This window comes from Schistocerca nitens, chromosome 9 (genome assembly GCF_023898315.1).
Source record: "Schistocerca nitens isolate TAMUIC-IGC-003100 chromosome 9, iqSchNite1.1, whole genome shotgun sequence".
NCBI classification, from domain to species: Eukaryota; Metazoa; Arthropoda; class Insecta; order Orthoptera; family Acrididae; genus Schistocerca; species Schistocerca nitens.
This window is the reverse complement of record NC_064622.1, coordinates 356,384,752-356,403,466: the sequence shown is the minus strand read 5'-3', so window position 1 is coordinate 356,403,466 and position 18,715 is coordinate 356,384,752. Positions and strand designations below refer to the sequence as shown.

The following is an 18,715-nucleotide window of genomic DNA, read 5'->3' as shown; positions in this document are numbered from 1 at the left end:
TGCAGTTGTCAACAAGATCAGTACCCTACAGCATTGAGACAATCGCCATAAAAGTTTGTCAAGTTTTTCAAGTAAAATTATAAAATATGGACAGTTTTTACAAAAATGTGTGATGTGATTTTGGACAATGCTGAGAACACACAAAAGCTAGAAAGATGCTAAAGTGTGGTGTAATTGTGACCTGGGACTTTTAGATAGAGCTGCTATGATATAACTACATCAAAGCCTCCATGCTCCCATCGTGTTCACCCCTGCCGTTCTGCCGACCCGCTCTCTACTGTGGACGACCTACTTTCATATCTAGTTGAATAAAAATTTTTGGGTGTTTATCAAACAAGATATCTGTGTCTTTGTGTGCTACCATTTGCAAAAAAAAAAAAAGTTTGTTTCAGTAACTTGAATTGTTTGTGAAATATGACAATTATTATGATCACGATTCCTGATCTGCACTACGCGTGACTGTCTATTGGATATAAAAACCAAAATCTTGAGAACAAAGTGAGGTATCGTTCTGCTCTCAATTGTAAATAAAATTTTGATATCTTGTCTAGATTTTTATTTGCTGCATTGTATTAGCTAAAATCAACTGTACACAAAATCTACACAAATTGATTTTATCTCCGCAAACACTTCCAGTACTTTACTCAGTTTTATGCTGCACAGTAACAGTTAGGAGTAACAAAAAGAAATGTAGTCCTTTATTGAGCAAATATATCAAATTGTAAGGTGAACAAAAATTTAATTTTCTCACTGGGTGGGGCCTGTAAAATCAGTTAATAAGTGTTTCACAGCAGCCGGGACACTGTCTCTTAGCACAGACGAGCCGTATACCATAAGTAGCACTCAGCACCCTGTCTGAGGGAGCCCCACCAGTTGGAGAGAGCGCACTATCAGAGACGCTGGCAGTCATAGGGAATTTTCTTGCAGTGAGCTGACCATCATCTTCGCAGTCCATGTCTACCAAACATAAACAGAATGAAGCTCCCGATTCAAAGAGCCTCCCAGCTGCACCATGGTTCTTCGTGGTTTCACGTGCTGGAGATGGTCAGTCCTTCGCTATGGTCAATCGTTTATTATTCACAAAGGTGTTAATGCAGTTGGTGGCCCTGTGAATCCCTGCTCTCATTTACGTAATGGCAGTTTGCTTTTGAAAACTACTTAAGATTCTCAAGCACAACAACTGCTTGCAGCTTCACTTCTCCACGGTTTTCCTGCTCATGCCGAGACCCATAGAACTCTTAATTCTTTGTGATGGGGATATGCATGAAAGCGACTGCCCACCTCCTTTTCCCTGCTTTATCAACTGAATGGCGACCATTCCGCCTCCTCTTGAGATTGTCCCATGTATCTCGATGAGTGGGCTGTCAAGGAAATCTGGGTAAAGGAGAAAGTGCCCTAGACGGTCGCTCACAAGTTTTTCGTTAGTCATAAACCCTGCGTTCTACCATCTAACGCCTACCATACTGTTCTTGCTACATCTCGCTCCATGTAGGACACCACCACTCAGACATGCGATCTCAAATTCAACACTGCAGTTTCGAAATAACCTGGTGTCATAGTAGTATCCCTGTCTCCTCTTCCAGCTGTGCCACAAACCATTAAACATTCGCCTCCTGGGGCAAATTCACCTGCTACGCCACTGGCAGATCGGAAGGGGACAGAAGAAATACTTCCACGTAGACTTCCTACATCCCTCCAGTCAACAAACACCTGTCCCCCCCTCTGCCGGAAAGGTTCCAAGAAATCAAATAAAAACAAATGGTCCTCTCCTTCGCTAACTCGAAGTCCTCTTCAATGGTGTCGCCACACGATACCCTCACCTGGGTGACCTCCATGTCACTGGTACGCACTGTCAATCATTTTACTGTTCTGGTCCCCACAGATCGACAGGGAAAATGCTGGTGCCTCTGTAGATATCATGGAGCAGGATCCTCCAGCCTCTGCGCCCTGTAGCAGTGGTTCATTGAAGGCTGGCACTCGGCAGCTGCTGAGGTGACACCCCTTCATTTTTTCCGTCCTCCCCTTTCCTTGTTGTGACTATCCTTCAATGGAATGTTCATGACCTATGATCAAAAAAAGAGGATTTACGGCTGCTCTTAGAACTGCAGCATCTGCTTGTTCTCTCCTCCAGGAAATAAAATTGCGCCCTCACAACTGCATTGAGCTCTCACATTTATTCTTTATTCCTGGTCCATTCAGATCTCCCCCCCCCCCCTCCCCCAAGTGCAGCATTCCATCTTGTGGGGGAGTCATGCTGCTCATACAGGATGACGTTCATAGTCAACCCATCTCCTTGACTATCTGCCTTCAATCTGTTTCCCTTTGTACCACTTACATCCCTCTGTTATTTAATGTCACCAGGGCAGATGCCCCCAGCTTATTGGGCAGCTACCTCGCCCCATACTAGTACTTGGTGACTTTAATGCACGCTATACCCTTTGGAGTTCTCCTAGAACCTGTTCGCGAGGTGCCCTCTTGGCTGCCCTTCTCAATCAACCTAACCTCCTCTGTCTTAACACAGGAGCACCCACGTTCCTTTCAGATCCATGCACACCTATTCCGATGTGGACCTATCCTTCTGCACTGCCCAGCTTGCCCATCGTTTCGAGTGGTCTGTTTTCTCTGTAACATACCCGAGTGACCATTTCCCGTGTGCCATCTCTTTGCTGACTCCTACCCCAATTATGTGCACACGCAAATGGCAACTTATTAAGGCCAATTGGAGGCTTTACTCCTCCCTGGCAACTTTCGACGAACATTTCCCTAGTTGTGATGACAACCAGGTAGAATATCTTACAAATGGTATCCTTACTGCCACAGAACATTCCATTTCTCGCACTTCCTATTTACCACGGCATGTCTCGGTGGCCCCCTGCGGATCCGGGGGTAAGAATAGGCCCGCGGTATTCCAGCCTGTCATAAGAGGCGACTAAAAGGAGTCTCAAAAGTTTCGGCCTTATGTCATGGTCCCCTGTTGGGTTTGACCTCCATATCTCAAAATTCTTCTGAAGAGCGAGCCGATTGTGGAAGGGTGCCTTACTTGGTGCATTGTGTCCATCTTGCGGTCAGACCTTTCGCCAGATTATTCATTGTTGCATTGCAGTCCTGCCCGCTCTCCATCTCTTGGGCATGGATACGTTCCTGCGTGCACTTTCCGCCATGTGATGTGCAGTGCCACTTTCTGCACTGACGGCGACCATGGACTACATGTCACCTAAAATCCAGCACGGTAGCCAGTCCGTTGCGGTGAGGCCACCATGCACCTTGTTGGTTGTAGCCCACTGACAACACAGGGATCGCTCTACTGATGCCTGCGCCGTTTATTCCCCATGTATGCCAAGGAGTACATTCCCATCTACCTGATGCAGGACTCCCGGCAATGGCCATCCTGCCAGGTGGCCCTTGCTGTGGCTGGGTGGCACCCATGGGGAAGGCCCTTGGTCGGGGTAGGTGGCATCAGGGTGGATGACACGCAATGAAGCGTGGCACATCATCTCTTGCTGGTGGCCAGCCACCACCAGTCTCTAAGCGTTCGAGGGCTCATTTTAAAGCTGATGTGTATGACCCCAAATCGTTCCCCTCCCTGGCCACACCATGGGAGGAACGAAAGGCTATGAATGACCGTGAAACGTATTCGCCCCAGTATCTCGTCTGTACCAGAGCTGATGGTGAATCCTTTGTATCTGTGAAGCCTCAGTTCTTTGTAGAGCATTTAGAGGACAAGTTCGGGGAGGTGGAGGGCTTGTCCAAAATGCGGTGCGGTTCGGTTTTGATAAAAACAGCATCCTCTGCGCAGTCATGGGCCTTGCTCGCTTGTAAGAAGCTGGGGGATGTTTCAGTTACTATCACACCCCATAAAAGCTTAAATATGGCCCAGGGCATTATTTTCCACAGGGATCTCCTTTTACAGTCCGATAATGAGGTGCACGCCAACTTAGAGCGACGAGGTGTCCATTTCATCCGGTGTGTCCACCGGGGTCCGAGGGATCATAAAGTTGCCACCGGTGCCTTCATCTTGGCCTTCGAGGGTGACACATTACCTGAGAAGATCAAAGTGATGGTTTACCGCTGTGATGTAAAGCCATATATCCCTCCCCCGATGCAGTGCTTAAAGTGTTGGAAGTTCGGCCATATGTCTTCACGCTGTGCTTCCAGCCTGATGTGTCGCGATTGTGGTCGTCCATCCCATCCTGATACTCCATGTGCCCCGCCTCCCATCTGTGTCAACTGTGGAGAGCACCATCCTCCTTGCTCGCCGGACTGTCCGATTCTGCAGAAGGAAAGGAAAATAATGGAAATCAAGACCCTGGTCCGACTAACCTACACGGAGGCTAAGCAGAAATATGACCGGCTTCATGCCGTGCGCATGACGTCTTCTTATGCCGCCACTGTCACTCCTGCTACAGTTTCGTCAGCTGCAACACATCCAGTCAGCTCTCAGAGTCGAAGGACCACACCTGCCCCCTTTATGGTGGGGAGCACTTCACTCCCTGTTGCTCCTGCTCCATCTACTTCAGGAGCAACACCCCGCCCCCCCTCCCCCCCCCCTCCCCCTCCCTCCCAACAAAGGCGGACATCTGTTCCCCCTTCCCAGCCGGAGAAGCATCAGACTTCTTCGGCTCCTCTCGCCAGGAAGGGGTCCCTTGGGGACCTCCCTTTGCAAGTTCAGACCAGCGGAAAAGCGGATACCCGCAAGTGACTGAAACAACCACCGGTCGCTGGTCGTAGGGCCTCACGATCGTCGTCTGTCCCTGAGCCTGACCCAGGGAAGCCCTCCCAGCCAGAACCACTGAAGGCACAGCGAGAGAAACAGAAGAAGGAAAAGGTTCCCAAGAATCCCGACATTGCGGTGGCACCTGTTCCACCGCTTCCTGCAAGCTCAGCGTCTGAGGATGAAGTAGAGATTCTGACGTCTGCTGAAGACCTGGATCTCACCGGACCCTCAGATGCCATGGATGTCACTCACGCGGGTACTGAATCTGTGGCAGCAAGTGACCCAGTGGCGTAAACTGCTTCCCCAGTCCCTTCATGCCTTTCTCAGCCATCGACAATACCATTCTCCAGTGGAACTGCAGCGATTTTTTTCCACTATCTAGCTGAGCTCCGACAACTTATCAGCCTTCACCCTTTCATCTGTATTGCTCTACAAGAAACTTGATTTCCGGCAATGCGAACCCCCGCCCTCGGTGGCTATTGGGGTTATTATAGGAACCGGGCCACTTATGAAAGGGTATCTGGTGGCGTCTGCATCTATGTCCTTCACTCCCTTCACAGCAGAGTCTGTACCTCTGCAAACACCTTTAGAGGCTGTCGCTGTTCGGGTGTGGACGCCACAGGCTGTTACTGTCTGCAGTCTTTATCTTCCACCAGATTGTGATGTCCCGCAGCATGTCCTGGCTGCGCTGATAGTCCAATTGCCGCCGCCTTTCCTGTTACTGGGCGACTTCAGCGCCCATAACCCTTTGTGGGGTGGGTCAGTGGCAATAGGTCAAGGTGCCACCATTGAGAATGTATTGACACAGCTCGACCTTTCCATTTTAAATGATGGTGCCTTCACACATTTCAGTATGGCGCATGGCACGTACTCCGCCATTGACCTTTCGATCTGCAGCCCTAGCCTCGCACCTTCTGTCCAATGGAGTGTACATGACGACCTGTGTGGTCGTGACCACTTTCCGATCTTTCTGTCACTGCCACAGTGTCACTCTTCTGGGCGCCCATGCGGATGGGCTATGAATAAGGCTGACTGGGACTTGTTCTCCTCCATGACCACTATTGCGCCTCTTTCTAATGAAGCTGTTGATGCGGTGGTTCACTCGGTCACCACCGGCATCGTTATTGCCGCAGAATCTGCCATTCCCCATTCTTCTGGGTCCCCTCGGTGGAGGACTGTGCCTTGGTGGTGGTCGCCTGCTTGAGATGAATCTGTCACCCCATGTCATGCTTGCTATGGACAACACTCCTGCCCATTCTCCAGGCCTACAAAATCTCCTCCTTGAAGATTTTCAATTGATCAAGATCCAATTTCTGCCTCCCAACACCATACCGTTACTCCAACCTGTGGACCAGCAGATTATTTCTAACTTTGAGAAACTCTACACTGGAGCACTCTTAGAGCATTGCTTTGAGTTGACTGATTAAAGATCGCTGGCGGGCGCTCCAGCGTCACAAGCGACATCCCTCCATAGAACAACCTCATCGCCTTCAGACGACTGCGTGCGCGGGCCCACCACCTTATCCGCTAACGCAAGCAGGAATGCTGGGAACGGTATGTCTCCACCATTGGCCTCCATGTCTCTCCATCGCAGGTCTGGGCCAAGATTAGGCGCCTCTATGGCTATCGGACCCCTGTCAGCGTCCCTGCGCTGTCACTGAATGGGGAAATTTGTACTGACTCTGACATAATTGCAAACCGCTTAGCAGACCATTTTGCTCTCAGTTCTGCATCTGTGAATTACCCACTGGCCTTCTGCTCCATTAAAGAGTGGTTGGAACGACAGAGCCTTTCATTTCACACCCGCCATCCTGAATCCTACAATGTCCCATTCACTGAGTGGGAATTCCACAGTGCTCTAGCAGCTTGCCCTGATACAGCTCCCGGGCCAGATCGCATCCACTGTCAGATGCTGAAACACCTCTCTGTGTACTGCCAGCAACGCCTCCTCAGCCTTTACAACCGTATCTGGGTTGAGGGTGAGTTTCCGTCGCAGTGGCGGGAAAGCATTGTTATCCCCGTTTTGAAACCTGGTAAGAACCCATTGGAGGTGGACAGCTACTGCCCCATTAGCCTCACCAACGTTCTTTGCAAGTTGCTTGAACACATGGTGAGCCGGCGGTTGAGTTGGGTGCTCGAGTCTCGGGGCCTTCTAGCTCCGACTCAGGGTGGGTTCTGAAAGGCCACTCTGCTGCCGACAATCTGGTGAGCCTGAAGTCAGCCATCTGTACGGCCTTTGCCCGCCATCGGCACCTCGTCGCTGTCTTTTTCGCTGTCTTTTCGACATGCGGAAGGCATACGATACGACATGGCGCCATCACATTCTCTCTACGCTTCATTGTTGTGGTCTTCGGCGTCCGCTGCCGATTTTCCTACGAAGTTTTCTGTTGCATCGTACCTTCCGCATGCAAGTCGCGGCCTCCCATAGTTCCTCCCGAGTTCAGGCGAACGGGGTACCACATGGATCTGTCATAAGTGTCTTCTTGTTTTTAATTGCAATTAACGGGCTCGCTGCGGCGGTGGGAAGTCTGTCTCAGCTTCGTTGTATGCTGACGACTTCTGCCTCTACTATAGCTCCATTGGCATTGCAGCTGCTGAACGTCAGCTGCAGGACGCTATCCGCAAGGCACAGTCTTGGGCTGTAGCACATGGCTTTCAGTTTTCGGCTGCAAAGGCCTGCTTTATGCATTTCTGCTGGCGACGAACAGTTCACCCTGAGCCGCGGCTTTATCTTAGCGGCGAACTTCTTGCTGTGGTGGAGACACACCGGTTTTTGGGTGTGGTTTTTGATGCCCGGTTGACTTGGCTCCTACATATTCGGCAGCTTAAACAGATGTGTTGGCGGCATCTTAATGCTCTGCGATGCTTGAGCCACACCGGCTGGGTCGCCGACCGATCTACCCTCGTACGGCTCTACCAGGCATTAATCCAGTCCCATCTGTATTATGGACCAGCCCCGTGGACAGCATACTTGTGGAGGCAGGTGTCCCTCCACTGCGGTTACGGCGCCAATGTTTACTGGCCGCTTATGCTACGCATGTTTGTAGCTTGCCCGGGCATCCTAATTATCATCTCCTGTTCCCACAGTCAGTCGTCCGTCTCCCAGAATGTTGGCCCCGGTCGGGTTGTATGATCGTGGTCCACATCAGAGAGCTTCTCTCTGGGCTTGGGGTTTTCCCTCTTCCACGTCCTTTCCTGGCCCCTCTGCGTACACCCCTGTGGTGTGTGCCCCGCCCTTTCCTTCAGCTTGAATTGGCACAGGGCCCGAAGGACTCAGTCCCTCCGGAGGCCTTCCGCCGCCGCTTTCTTTCCATCCTTCCCATGTATCAGGGCTCTGGCATTGTTTACACTGACGGTTCAATGGTTGTTTGTCGTGTCGGTTATGCTCTGACTCTAGGGGACCATTACGAACAATATTCATTGCCGGCTGGCTGCTGCATTTTCTTTGCTGAGCTGGTTGCCATCTTTCGTGCCCTAGAGCATATCCGCTCCTGCTCAGGTGAGCGACTCCCTGTGCAGTTTACGAGCTATCGACCAGTGCTTCCCTCGCTTTTGTCTGGTGATGGCTGTCCAGGAGTCCCTCCATACTCTTGCCCATTGTGGCTGCTCTGTGGTCTTTGTGTGGACCCCAGGCCATGTTGGGATACCCGGCAATGAACATGTAGACTGCCTGGCCAAACAGGCAACCAGTAAACCATCTCTAGACATTGGCCTCCCGGAGACTGATTTGCGAGCGATCTTACACCGCAAAGTATTCGAACTTTGGGAACACTGAATGACGCAACCTGACCACGCCAAACAAACTCCGTCCTATCAAGAAGACGACGGATGTGTGGCAGTCATCCATGCGAGCCACTCGGAGGGTCTCAGTAGTCCTTTGTTGGCTCCGCATTGGCCACACCCGCTTGACTCACAGCCATTTACTGCGCCATGAGGACCCGCCTCTATGTGGCTGCGGGTCGGATTTGACGGTGGTCCACATTTTCTTGGCCTGTCCCCTTTTAACTGTGCTCAGGCAGACGTTTGCGCTGCCTGATACGCTCCCTGTCCTTTTAAAAGATGACACTGCTATGGCAGGCTTAGTTTTGCGTTTCATTCGGGCAGGGGGCTTTCATCACTCAATCTAAGTGTTTGTCCTTATTCTATTGATTCTGGCCTTTGGCCTGCGATTTTTGTCTGAGTTTTTAGTGTGGTTCTCGGTGGTTGGTTTTTCCTTTTTTGTCTCTATGGTCGGCCAACCACTGTCACACTCTGTGTGCTTTTAATTCCTTTTGTCTGGTCTCTGTCTACGTCTTTCTTGTCCTGTGTCATCTTTTCCATTGTCGTTTTTATTCTGTGTGGGAGTTTTTAAGTTTTGGAACAAGGGACCGATGACCGTAGCAGTCTGGTCCCTTTAATCCCCCAAACCAACCAACCAACCATGTCTCGGTCCCTTGGTGGCCTGAGGCGTGCCGAAACGCAATTCGGTCACAGAGACGTGCTGTCCTGTGTTTTTAACTGTTATCCTATGATGGCAAACTACATTCATTATAAACAGCTGCATGAACAGTGTGTCGCGATATTTGGGATAGCAAAAAAGCTAGCTGGATTTCATTCACTAGTTCTTTTAACAGTTCTACTCCCTTTGTGTGGGCCAACCTCTGACAGCTCTCTGGGACCAAGATCCATTCCCCAATTTCTGGCCTGACAGCAGCAGACGATGTCATTGAGGATCCTACTGCTATCTCCAACACCTCGGGCCCCCATTTTGCGGAGATTTTGAGCTACTCCCACTGTCACCTTTCCCTCGGGCAATGCCCATCTCTTCGCAGAATCATGATTGCTACAATTCTGCCTCTACTATGAGGGAGCTAGATCATGCTCTCACTTCATCTTGATCCTCCACCTCAGGGCCAGACATTGTTCACATTTAGATGTTGCAGCACCATTCTCTCATGGGCAAGCATTTTCTGCTTCATACATATACAACCACATCTGGTTAGAGGTCACGTTTCCCAGACGTTGGTGTGAAGCCATTGTCGTACCCATACCTAAGCCCAGTAAGGACAAACATCTTTGTTCTAGCTACCTCCCTATTTCTCTCATCAACTGTGTTTACAGGGTGATGGAACATATGATTCATGCCCAGCTAGTATGGTGGCTTTAGTCTCGTAATTTACTAGCCACTGTACGGTGTGAATTTAGAGTGCGAAGCTCTGCAGTTCACCATCTCGTCACTTTGACCACCGACGCCACGAACGGTTTTCTTCCGAAATCGCAGACTGTCCATGTTTTTCGATTTAGGAAAGTGTACAACACCTGCTGAAGGACTGGTATCCTCCATACTCTCTACATGTGGGGCTTCAGTGGCTGCATACCCCATTTCGTTCAGGAATGTTGTGAAGACCGAGGTCTCAAGGTACAGAGAGGCTTTGCCTTGTTGAACACCGGTATCCAGGAAAACTGTGTGCCTCAGGGTTCTGTGCTGAGTGTCGTCCTCTTTGCTATTGCCATTAACCTTATAATGACCTGTCTCCCACTGGGCATCTCCGGTTCCTTTTGCATTGACGATTTTGCCACCTCTTGCAGTTCTCCACAGACTTGCATCATTTATGTCTCGATAGTCATCACTCATGAAGCATCGACAGTGGTTTTCGCTTTTCCACTGATTTCCAACTGATTTCACTTTTCCACGGATTTAACAAAAACAACACGCAGGGTGTCTACTGCATTTTACTTTTTATCCATCATAGCAATATGGAGAAGGACATTTAATTTTTAGTTCAGCACATCTTGGGCCTGTTACTCTTCTATTCGTTGAAACTACAAAATTCCTGGGACCAGGCTCGATAGGAAACTTTCTTGGTCCTCCCACATTGCTTACTTGGCAGCCCGCTGTATGCTGTCCTTCAGTGTCCTACATGTCCTGAGTGGTACTTCATGGGGAGCAGATCAAACCCCCCTCCTCCATTTGTACTGGTCCCTTGACCGTTCAAAATTAGACTATGGGTGTTTTGTTTATGCATCTGTACATCCGTCCCTTTTACGCCATCTCAGTGCTGTCCACCATTGTGACATCCATTTGGCTACTGGCGCCTTTTACACTAGCCCGGTTGAGAGTCTGTATATAGAAGCTGCTGAACTACCGCTGTCCTACTGCCGTGATTATCTCCTCAGCAGATCTTCATGCCGTGCAGTGCAAAGGGTCCAAGAAAGCTGTCACTTGCTCAGTCTTGATGGAGCCACTGTGATGTTTATGCAGGTTCCTAGTCATGTCGGTCTGGCAGAAAATGAGGCCACTGACGCTGCTGCCAACGCTGCAGTCCTCGTACCTCAGCCTGCTAGTTCTTATATTACCTTCGATGATCTCTGTGATGCTGTTTGTCAGCAGGTGGTGTCACTTTGGCAGCACCAATGGTCCTCTCTTCATGGGAACAAACTCCAGGTTATTAAGCCTCTCCCAGCGGCTTGTACGATTTCCTCTTGGCACTCTTGCCGTGAGGAGATCATTTTAGCTAGGCTGCTTATCAGGCACCGTCTTTTTAGCCATCGCAATTTGTTAAGTGGTGCACACCCGCCACTTTTTGCCCATTGCACCCAACCCTTGAAAGTCCGCCATTTCCTGACGAAATGCCCTTTTTTTTTTTTTAACTACTTACATTCACATTTGTGTTTGCCGTCTGAGTTATCGGTGGGTTTAACAGATGACATGCAGGGTGTTGGCTGCGTTATATTTTTTATCCGTCATAGCAATATGGTGAAGGACATTTAATTTTTAGTTCAGCACATCCATTTCTATATGATTTTATAGGCCTTTCTCCATGTCGCTGTTTTTAGCTGTCTTCTCTTCCGTCGATTGAGATTAATGTGTAGTTTTTTTTTACTCCTCTCTCTGTCTTTGTGTTCTATAGTTTTGACATGGGCGCATATGACCCTATTTGTTTTTGTGCCCTAAAACAAAAAAAGAAACAAACAACTCTCCTTTCATTCATCTTTTCAGTGATATGGGGGTTAAATTGGGCAATTCTCTTTGGGTTTCCCTTGGTAAAGGAACATTTCAAAACAGATGTAAGCATTCGGCTTTTGCTTTGCTACCCTCAGTTTCATTTCCTGTCTCAGTTGCAAGTGACTGGACACTAACTTTGGTGCTACTACCAGAATTTGGGTTTTGTCAAATATCATTGGAGAATATTCTGCTACAGTAGTCATTGAGGGCATCATGCATTGCTCTCTTGACAGTCAAAAGCCTTTCATTGAGCATCTTTCTGTCTGTAGTCATATGCTTTGTTTTATACCTACTATGCAGTAACTTCTGTTTAAGTAGTAGTTTCTGTGCAGTGACTGTCTACCATGAGGCCCTTCCCAATATGAAGTTTTCTGCTGTGTATATATCTGTCTAGTGTGTGTTCAATTATTCTTTTAAACTTGAGCCGTAGTTCCTCCACATGCTCCTGCCCTACGCTGAAAGTTTCAAATTCCTCATTCAGATACGACTTTTCAGTCTTTTTATCTACTTCACTGAACATGTATACCTTTATACTTGTTTTAGTGGAGTTGCTGAGCCATGATAGGCACAACAAGAAGATTCACACAATTATAGCTTTCTGCCATTAAGACATTTGTCAACAATAGACACACATACACACAGGCCCACACACACTCACGCAGATGCAACTTGCACACACGTCAGCAGTCTCAGAAAACTGAAACCACCAAACCTCTAATATTGTTACATTCCATCCTGGATTTAACATTGTTTGTTTTCTACTTGTTTTAGTTTCATTTGTACTTTGGTAATCTTCGTTACTACAACTGCGCCTTGGTCATTGATACCTGTTTTGACATGGGCATCCTCAAACAGGTCAGGCCTGTTTGTTGCCATTAGATCTAATATACAAGGCGTCTCGTGAAAGATGCTCAGTAGGGGTCCGCGGGTCACACGGCATGGCCACCGACTGCCACCATCTCATCTGCCGGCCACTGCCGTGCCCAGCTCTCGGACACTAATCTGCCAGCTGTGCTCACACTTCCCCTGAGTTAAGCAAAAACAATGTCGCCATCTGATTAACATTAAGCTTACCTTTATTTAAGACAGGTGCTCAAAATGATGTCCCTCTGTGGTAAGAGCAGCCTGATATCTCCTGAACACATTAGCAAACACACTATGAATTTCACTTCCGAAATTTGGGAAATCACTAGCCAAACCCTGTCTTCCAACTTGTTGAGCGTGTGGTGATTAGTTGTGTACATCTTGTCTTTTAACATTCCTCGAAGATAAAAATCACACAGATTTAGATCCGGAGAACGAAGAGGCCAGTCAACTATCCTATTATCAAAAACACTTCGAACTGCTGTCTTTGAGACATTGGTGACTTGTGGTGTTGTATTGTCCTGCATGAGGTAACCATATATCCCTTCATTAGGTGTTCTCAAAAAAAAGGATGCAGTATATTGTTTACATACCTGTCAGAACATACTGTTTTGTGGAAAAAGATTGGTCCAGTAATTCATCTTGCACTAACTGCACACCATACTCCTGTTTTCGCATCATGCAGAGGTTGCTGATGTAATTCATGAGGATTCATAGAGCTCCAACATCGATTATTCTGAGAATAGAAGCCATGCTTCATGAGGAAAATAGCATCTCAGGATCAACTTCCCTATCGTGCACAGGCTGTAACAGCCAGTTGCAATAACAATATCAAGCAACAGTATCTGAGTTCCTCAGTTGATGCACTTCCGTTATTTTGTATGGTTTCAATTTCAGTTTGTGCGCAGCTCTGCGTATTATTGAATCATTGGGAGCACTCACACTGGGAAATTTTCGTATGAATTCAAGCCGTCATTCCACATACGGTTCTGGTTTTACGTAGTTCAATCCAAGAAACATTCATAGAGCCTTCATGTATAACATACCAAATGGAAACTCGACAGGAAATTCAAAGCAAAACACTCGAACACTCAGTCACACAGTGAAGACCCGCATGGTATTTCTGTCAGAGGACCAGGCCCAGCAATATACGGGCAGGGAAAGTCCTGGACTCGGTGCAGTTGCAGTAATGATGTTCAGCAACAATATTTGAAACGCATAAACTTGTCAAAAAGAAAACTCCAAAGGAAGCACCAGTACACTCAGTCGCACAGTGTAGGGGGCACGCGCAAGGTATTGGTGTCTGAGAACTATGCATAGCGACAACCAGCAGACACAGCGGCAACAGCCGACAAACACACTCATGACAAGCAGGCCACTCCAAGGCCTCATTCATGAGACACCTTGTATTTCAATCATGAGTGGGGTTCTGAACGACTTGTTCTAGGTGGTTTTCAGAGAAGGCATTTAGTAATGTTTCGCAAGATATTTTACCACACCCACCACTAACAAAATTGCAATTTTCCTAGTTGATTGTTGGATGATTAAAGTCTCCACCGATGATCACAGTATGATTGCGGAATTATATACAAGCCAACTGAAGTTTTCTTTAAAGTTTTCGGTTACATCAGGAGGTGAGTTTGGTGAACAATAAAAGGATCCAGTTACCATTTTATGCTCACCCCTGCTACCGGACGGTTGCCCAAACAATCTTGCATGCAGCTTCAATTTCTGTTGGATTGCAGTTTCTTATCTACTGTAACAAATAAACCACCTCCATTTCCCTTCCACTTAGCTTTTTGATATACATGTGAACTTTCCCCAAAAATCTCACTGCTATCAGTTTCAGGTTTCGGTGAGTTTTCTGTAGCTATTATTATGTGAGCTTCACTGCTTTTCAAGAGCATGTCAAACCTAAGCATTTTGTTGTGAATGCTTCAGTACATAACTGCTAGGATTTTAACACCCTCACCTGTGCGGTGCATGCTTTAGACTCTTGCACTTATATTTCTGGGTCCCTACAGCTGTTGTTATCTGACCAGGATGGAAAGTCACATAATCTAAAAAGCCCTTGTGTGCACCCCACACACAGTCGGCTACCTGAGTCCCAGACTCTGATGTGCAGTGCACACCTGACCCATTTAGGCGGACCATACAGTTCTCAAATCTATGGCGCACATCTAGGAGGTTGCAGTCTAGCTTCTCACAGAACTTTCAAAGTCCCTGGTTCTCTCCTTGCACTCAAATCAACACCAAAGAGCCACAATCAGTTCTTGGAACAATGCTGCAAATTGTCAACTTCATTGAAACTCCATGCCAAAGGCAAGTCCTCTCAACCTTCTGTCAGTTGTTTGAATGGCCCAAGAAAGACCTTTGAGCCCAGATGACAGGCACCATCTGTTCCAACATGTGCCGCAATCTGCAGTTAGTTGCACTGTTGCCTCAGTAGCTGCTGCAGTAGTCTCTTCAACGTGCTGAGTGAGACCCATGGCATTCACAGTGAGTGCACATTGTGTCCTTTCCTGTCCCTTGCTGTCATTTCCTGTTAGTTAGGGGTATTGTCATTCGCTGTATATTTGAACTGCCAATGATTAACAGATATCTGCCCTTTTGTGTGTGCCGCCTCCTGATGCTGAACAAAACAAGTTTCCCCAAAACAGGTGAACTGAGTCACATAGGCTCAGCTTTAGTTTCAGTGAAAGACAGCACCTCAAATTTGTTGGTTAGGGGGATCAGTACAGCACCCCGAGTCCACCGTGGTCCCCATCCACCCTGTACAGGACGCCTAAATCTACCATTGACATACTACTCGTAGTCAATTGGACGAGTAATGACAGTTCCTGTACATTCTGCAAAGGAGACAGGATCCACAGGAGAGGATAGCACATGATATACCTTTGGTAAGGTATCACAGGTACATGACTCTCAGAAGCTCTTCCAACACACTGATTCTCAGCAGCTGCCAGCCATTTGACTGTGGTCAGGGCAGTTTCCAGCTGCATATGAATGTCAACCAACTCATGCTGTATTCGAGAACAGCGTACAATGTGGGATTGCGTTTTGGGTGGCGCAATGTAGTATAAGACAGTGAACAAATAATTTTAAATTAAGCCAACTGATTGTGCTTTAATCTGTTGAGTTATTAAATTGCTAAATCACAAATGCTGATTTACTATGAATTATATTATCACAGGACGGTAGTAACTTCCAAAAATTCTTTAAAATGTATGTTTATTTGCATTGATATACACTGAAACTTGGGGTGATCTACTGTGTGGCAGTAACTGTGCATCACAAACCTTGGTGTGTTATGAAACAAGTTACCCACAACACTTGTACCAGAAAGTTTTTGTTAATATAGAAAAAATGTGAAACAACCCAGCTTAACTTACTGGGTTGATTTATTTTAACAATATCTAGGTTTTTCTCAACCATGCAGATGCATGCCCAAAAGATGATGGAATATTCTAGACACAGATAATAATTTAAAAACTCAAGTTATAAGATGATTATACAAATTGCAGGAAGTTTTTGAAAGTACGTGGTACAGAACCATCTGTTGGTACCAAACCTATACTTTGCATTTGTTTAGTTATGAAACTACATTGTCCCCTTTCTTGCTCAGCCTTTTCTAGTGGCCAGCAAAGTAGCTTTACTAAATACGCCTGTTTCTTAGGCAAATGGGATGGTACTGAAAGGATCAAGATAGGTCAAGAATATACTAACACATAAGAAAAGCTTTGGAGGCTGGAGAGAGGAATGTTTTGCACAGTTACCTCGTGGACCCAGAAAAGAAAACCAGTTACCACCTCTTCAAATTAAGTTGCCTAAGCAAACCATTTGTGAGGACAATTGCATCTATGCATTCATAGAAACTTGTTTTGGAAGATGAGAGGATGGAGAATCCAGGTAATGTGAGTCAGTAGTAAAGCCCCATTTGCAGTTGAGTGTCTTGTGCGCACAATGTTATTGTGCCATGGGCTATCTACTTTGCTCCTGGCCACAGTTTTATGGTGGTGATCATTCATCTGGGTGGTCATGGCTGCACCAGAGCAATCTCACAAGTGCCCCCATTCCTGTTCTGTCCCCTTACATTCTCTCCCACCTACCATTGCCTTCCCATTTTTTTGATGAAGTGTATATCTCCATGCATTCTCCACAGACATGATTAATGCTGGTTTTGTGTACAAACATTGTTACTTTAAGTAATTGCTTAATTCGGAGGCACATATTGTGACAGGCATTCAATATATCTATTTTTCTGACAGCTACATTCCATTGTTTTATACATCTACAGTCCAAAGCCTCAATATTGTGCCTCCTTTAAGTGTCAATTTCTAGCATGTCAGGGAAAATATCCATTATGCAAGATTTATCTGTGAAGTAGTGTCATAATTCCTGTTTTCATCTTTGAAATTTCAAGTTGTGGACAATTTTAATTTAGCACGTATCATTTCCTGGCTGTTGATGACCATGCATCAGTGACTGTGCTGAGTCACTGATCTCTGAGAGCAAGATTTTTGTGCATTTTTCTGATGACCGTGAAACATTTGGTACATGCCATTATTTTCATAAGATAAACGTGCTATTAGAGACTCAACACCGGATGTAATATTAGATCAACTTTGTATATTGTTTCAGTAAAGCTTGCTGCAATTCAGCAGTGATTCACATGCCAGCGGGAGCGTTGTGTAGATCAAAACGATGTCGATACTCGACTGTGGAGAATGTGTGCTGTCATGGCAGTTGCAAGATGGAGTACCATGAAAACATCAGTGCAGCTGCCCAACATAGGATGCGTTACTGAGATAATTTTTGAGAAAAAGTCTGCTTTTATTTCTTGCTGAATTTGTCAACTGTGTGACTATTGGCAGCTATAATTATTATTCATGTTTTCATTTGTACACATTATTATGATTTATATTTCTGTCATATTCTGAGAACTTTGGTAGTTGATTAGTTCGTGTATAATTTTAAAGCAGTTTCATGTATGGAACTGTAAAATATTTTTCAATGTTTTGTTTCTCCCTATCTATACACCATTGTAATAAGAATTTATATATTTTGATTGATCAAGTTCAACTTTATGGCAGTGAAAAGAACTGTGCTTCATTGTGGTAACTATTTTCTAGAGTTTTATTTACAAGATAAATTAGGAATTACATTTTTCTCTTCAATCCATGTTGCATGTTTGATGTAGAATAATGTAGAAGGCTTTTCTAAATTCTTTGCTAAAATGTCAGTTGCTTATGCTTTAGTTCTTGTTCTCTGGCAAACAAAAATTAGTTAGCCGTGTGCACATAAGTTATATGCTATTGTATATAGATTTGTATTTTTCATCTATTCTTTCAGAACTGATTGATTGACACTTTCATTTGACCACTGGAACCTTTTTCTATACATAAATTTAACTAGTGAAATACTTTGTGGTTGTAAATCTGTTCACCTTCAAAGTGTACCATGTAAAATGGTAGCCTTAATCAACTGATAGTTCAATTATTTCTGTTCATCACATTTTGGTTTTAACTGCATTAGCAGATAGTTTTCAGTTGTTACCTACACACTACATCAAAGACTGTTGTATGCCAAAGTTTTTAATAATCCTGATTAGCTACAATGTATGTAGATTACATTAAATATCTGTTTAAATGTAAAATTTATGTCTTTTCAATACAGATGAGTCACTGACTTTCCTGTAGGTTAGTTAGATGGCAGAATACTGCTTTGAGATAGGTAGTAAACAAATTCCCCATTTCATGGCTTTGTGGAAGGTAGTGAAATCCCAAGAGCTGATGTAATTTATCCGTTATATCCAGAGTGGTGCTGTATGGAGATGCTTTTAAATGTCTTATTAAAAGTGTTGGTTTGAAGGTAGACGCCAGCCGGGGTGGCCAAGCGGTTCTAGGCGCTTCAGTCTGGAACCGTGCGACCGTTACAGTCGCAAGTTCGAATCCTGCCTTGGGCATGGATGTGTGTGATGTCCTTAGGTTAGTTAGGTTTAAGTAGTTCTAAGTTCTAGGGGACTGATGACCTCAGATGTTAAGTCCCATAGTGCTCAGAGCCATTTGAACCATTTGAAGATAGACTATGGAAGTATGCGTGGTTACCTTGTTTGTGGGCCACACATGGAGAGTAACACCAGTATTTAAGTA

General features: G+C 46.0%; 1 protein-coding gene across 1 annotated transcript in view; it reads left to right on the top strand.

Moving 5' to 3' along the window:
- The window catches only part of LOC126203391 (uncharacterized), a 46,699-nt gene extending 28,536 nt beyond the window's left edge, over positions 1-18,163 (top strand). The window contains exon 3 of the mRNA XM_049937697.1: positions 17,205-18,163. Coding sequence (XP_049793654.1) covers positions 17,205-17,370 — 166 coding nt within the window. The 3' untranslated portion in view covers positions 17,371-18,163. The remainder of the gene's footprint in view (positions 1-17,204) is intronic.
- The last annotated feature ends 552 nt before the right edge of the window (positions 18,164-18,715 follow it).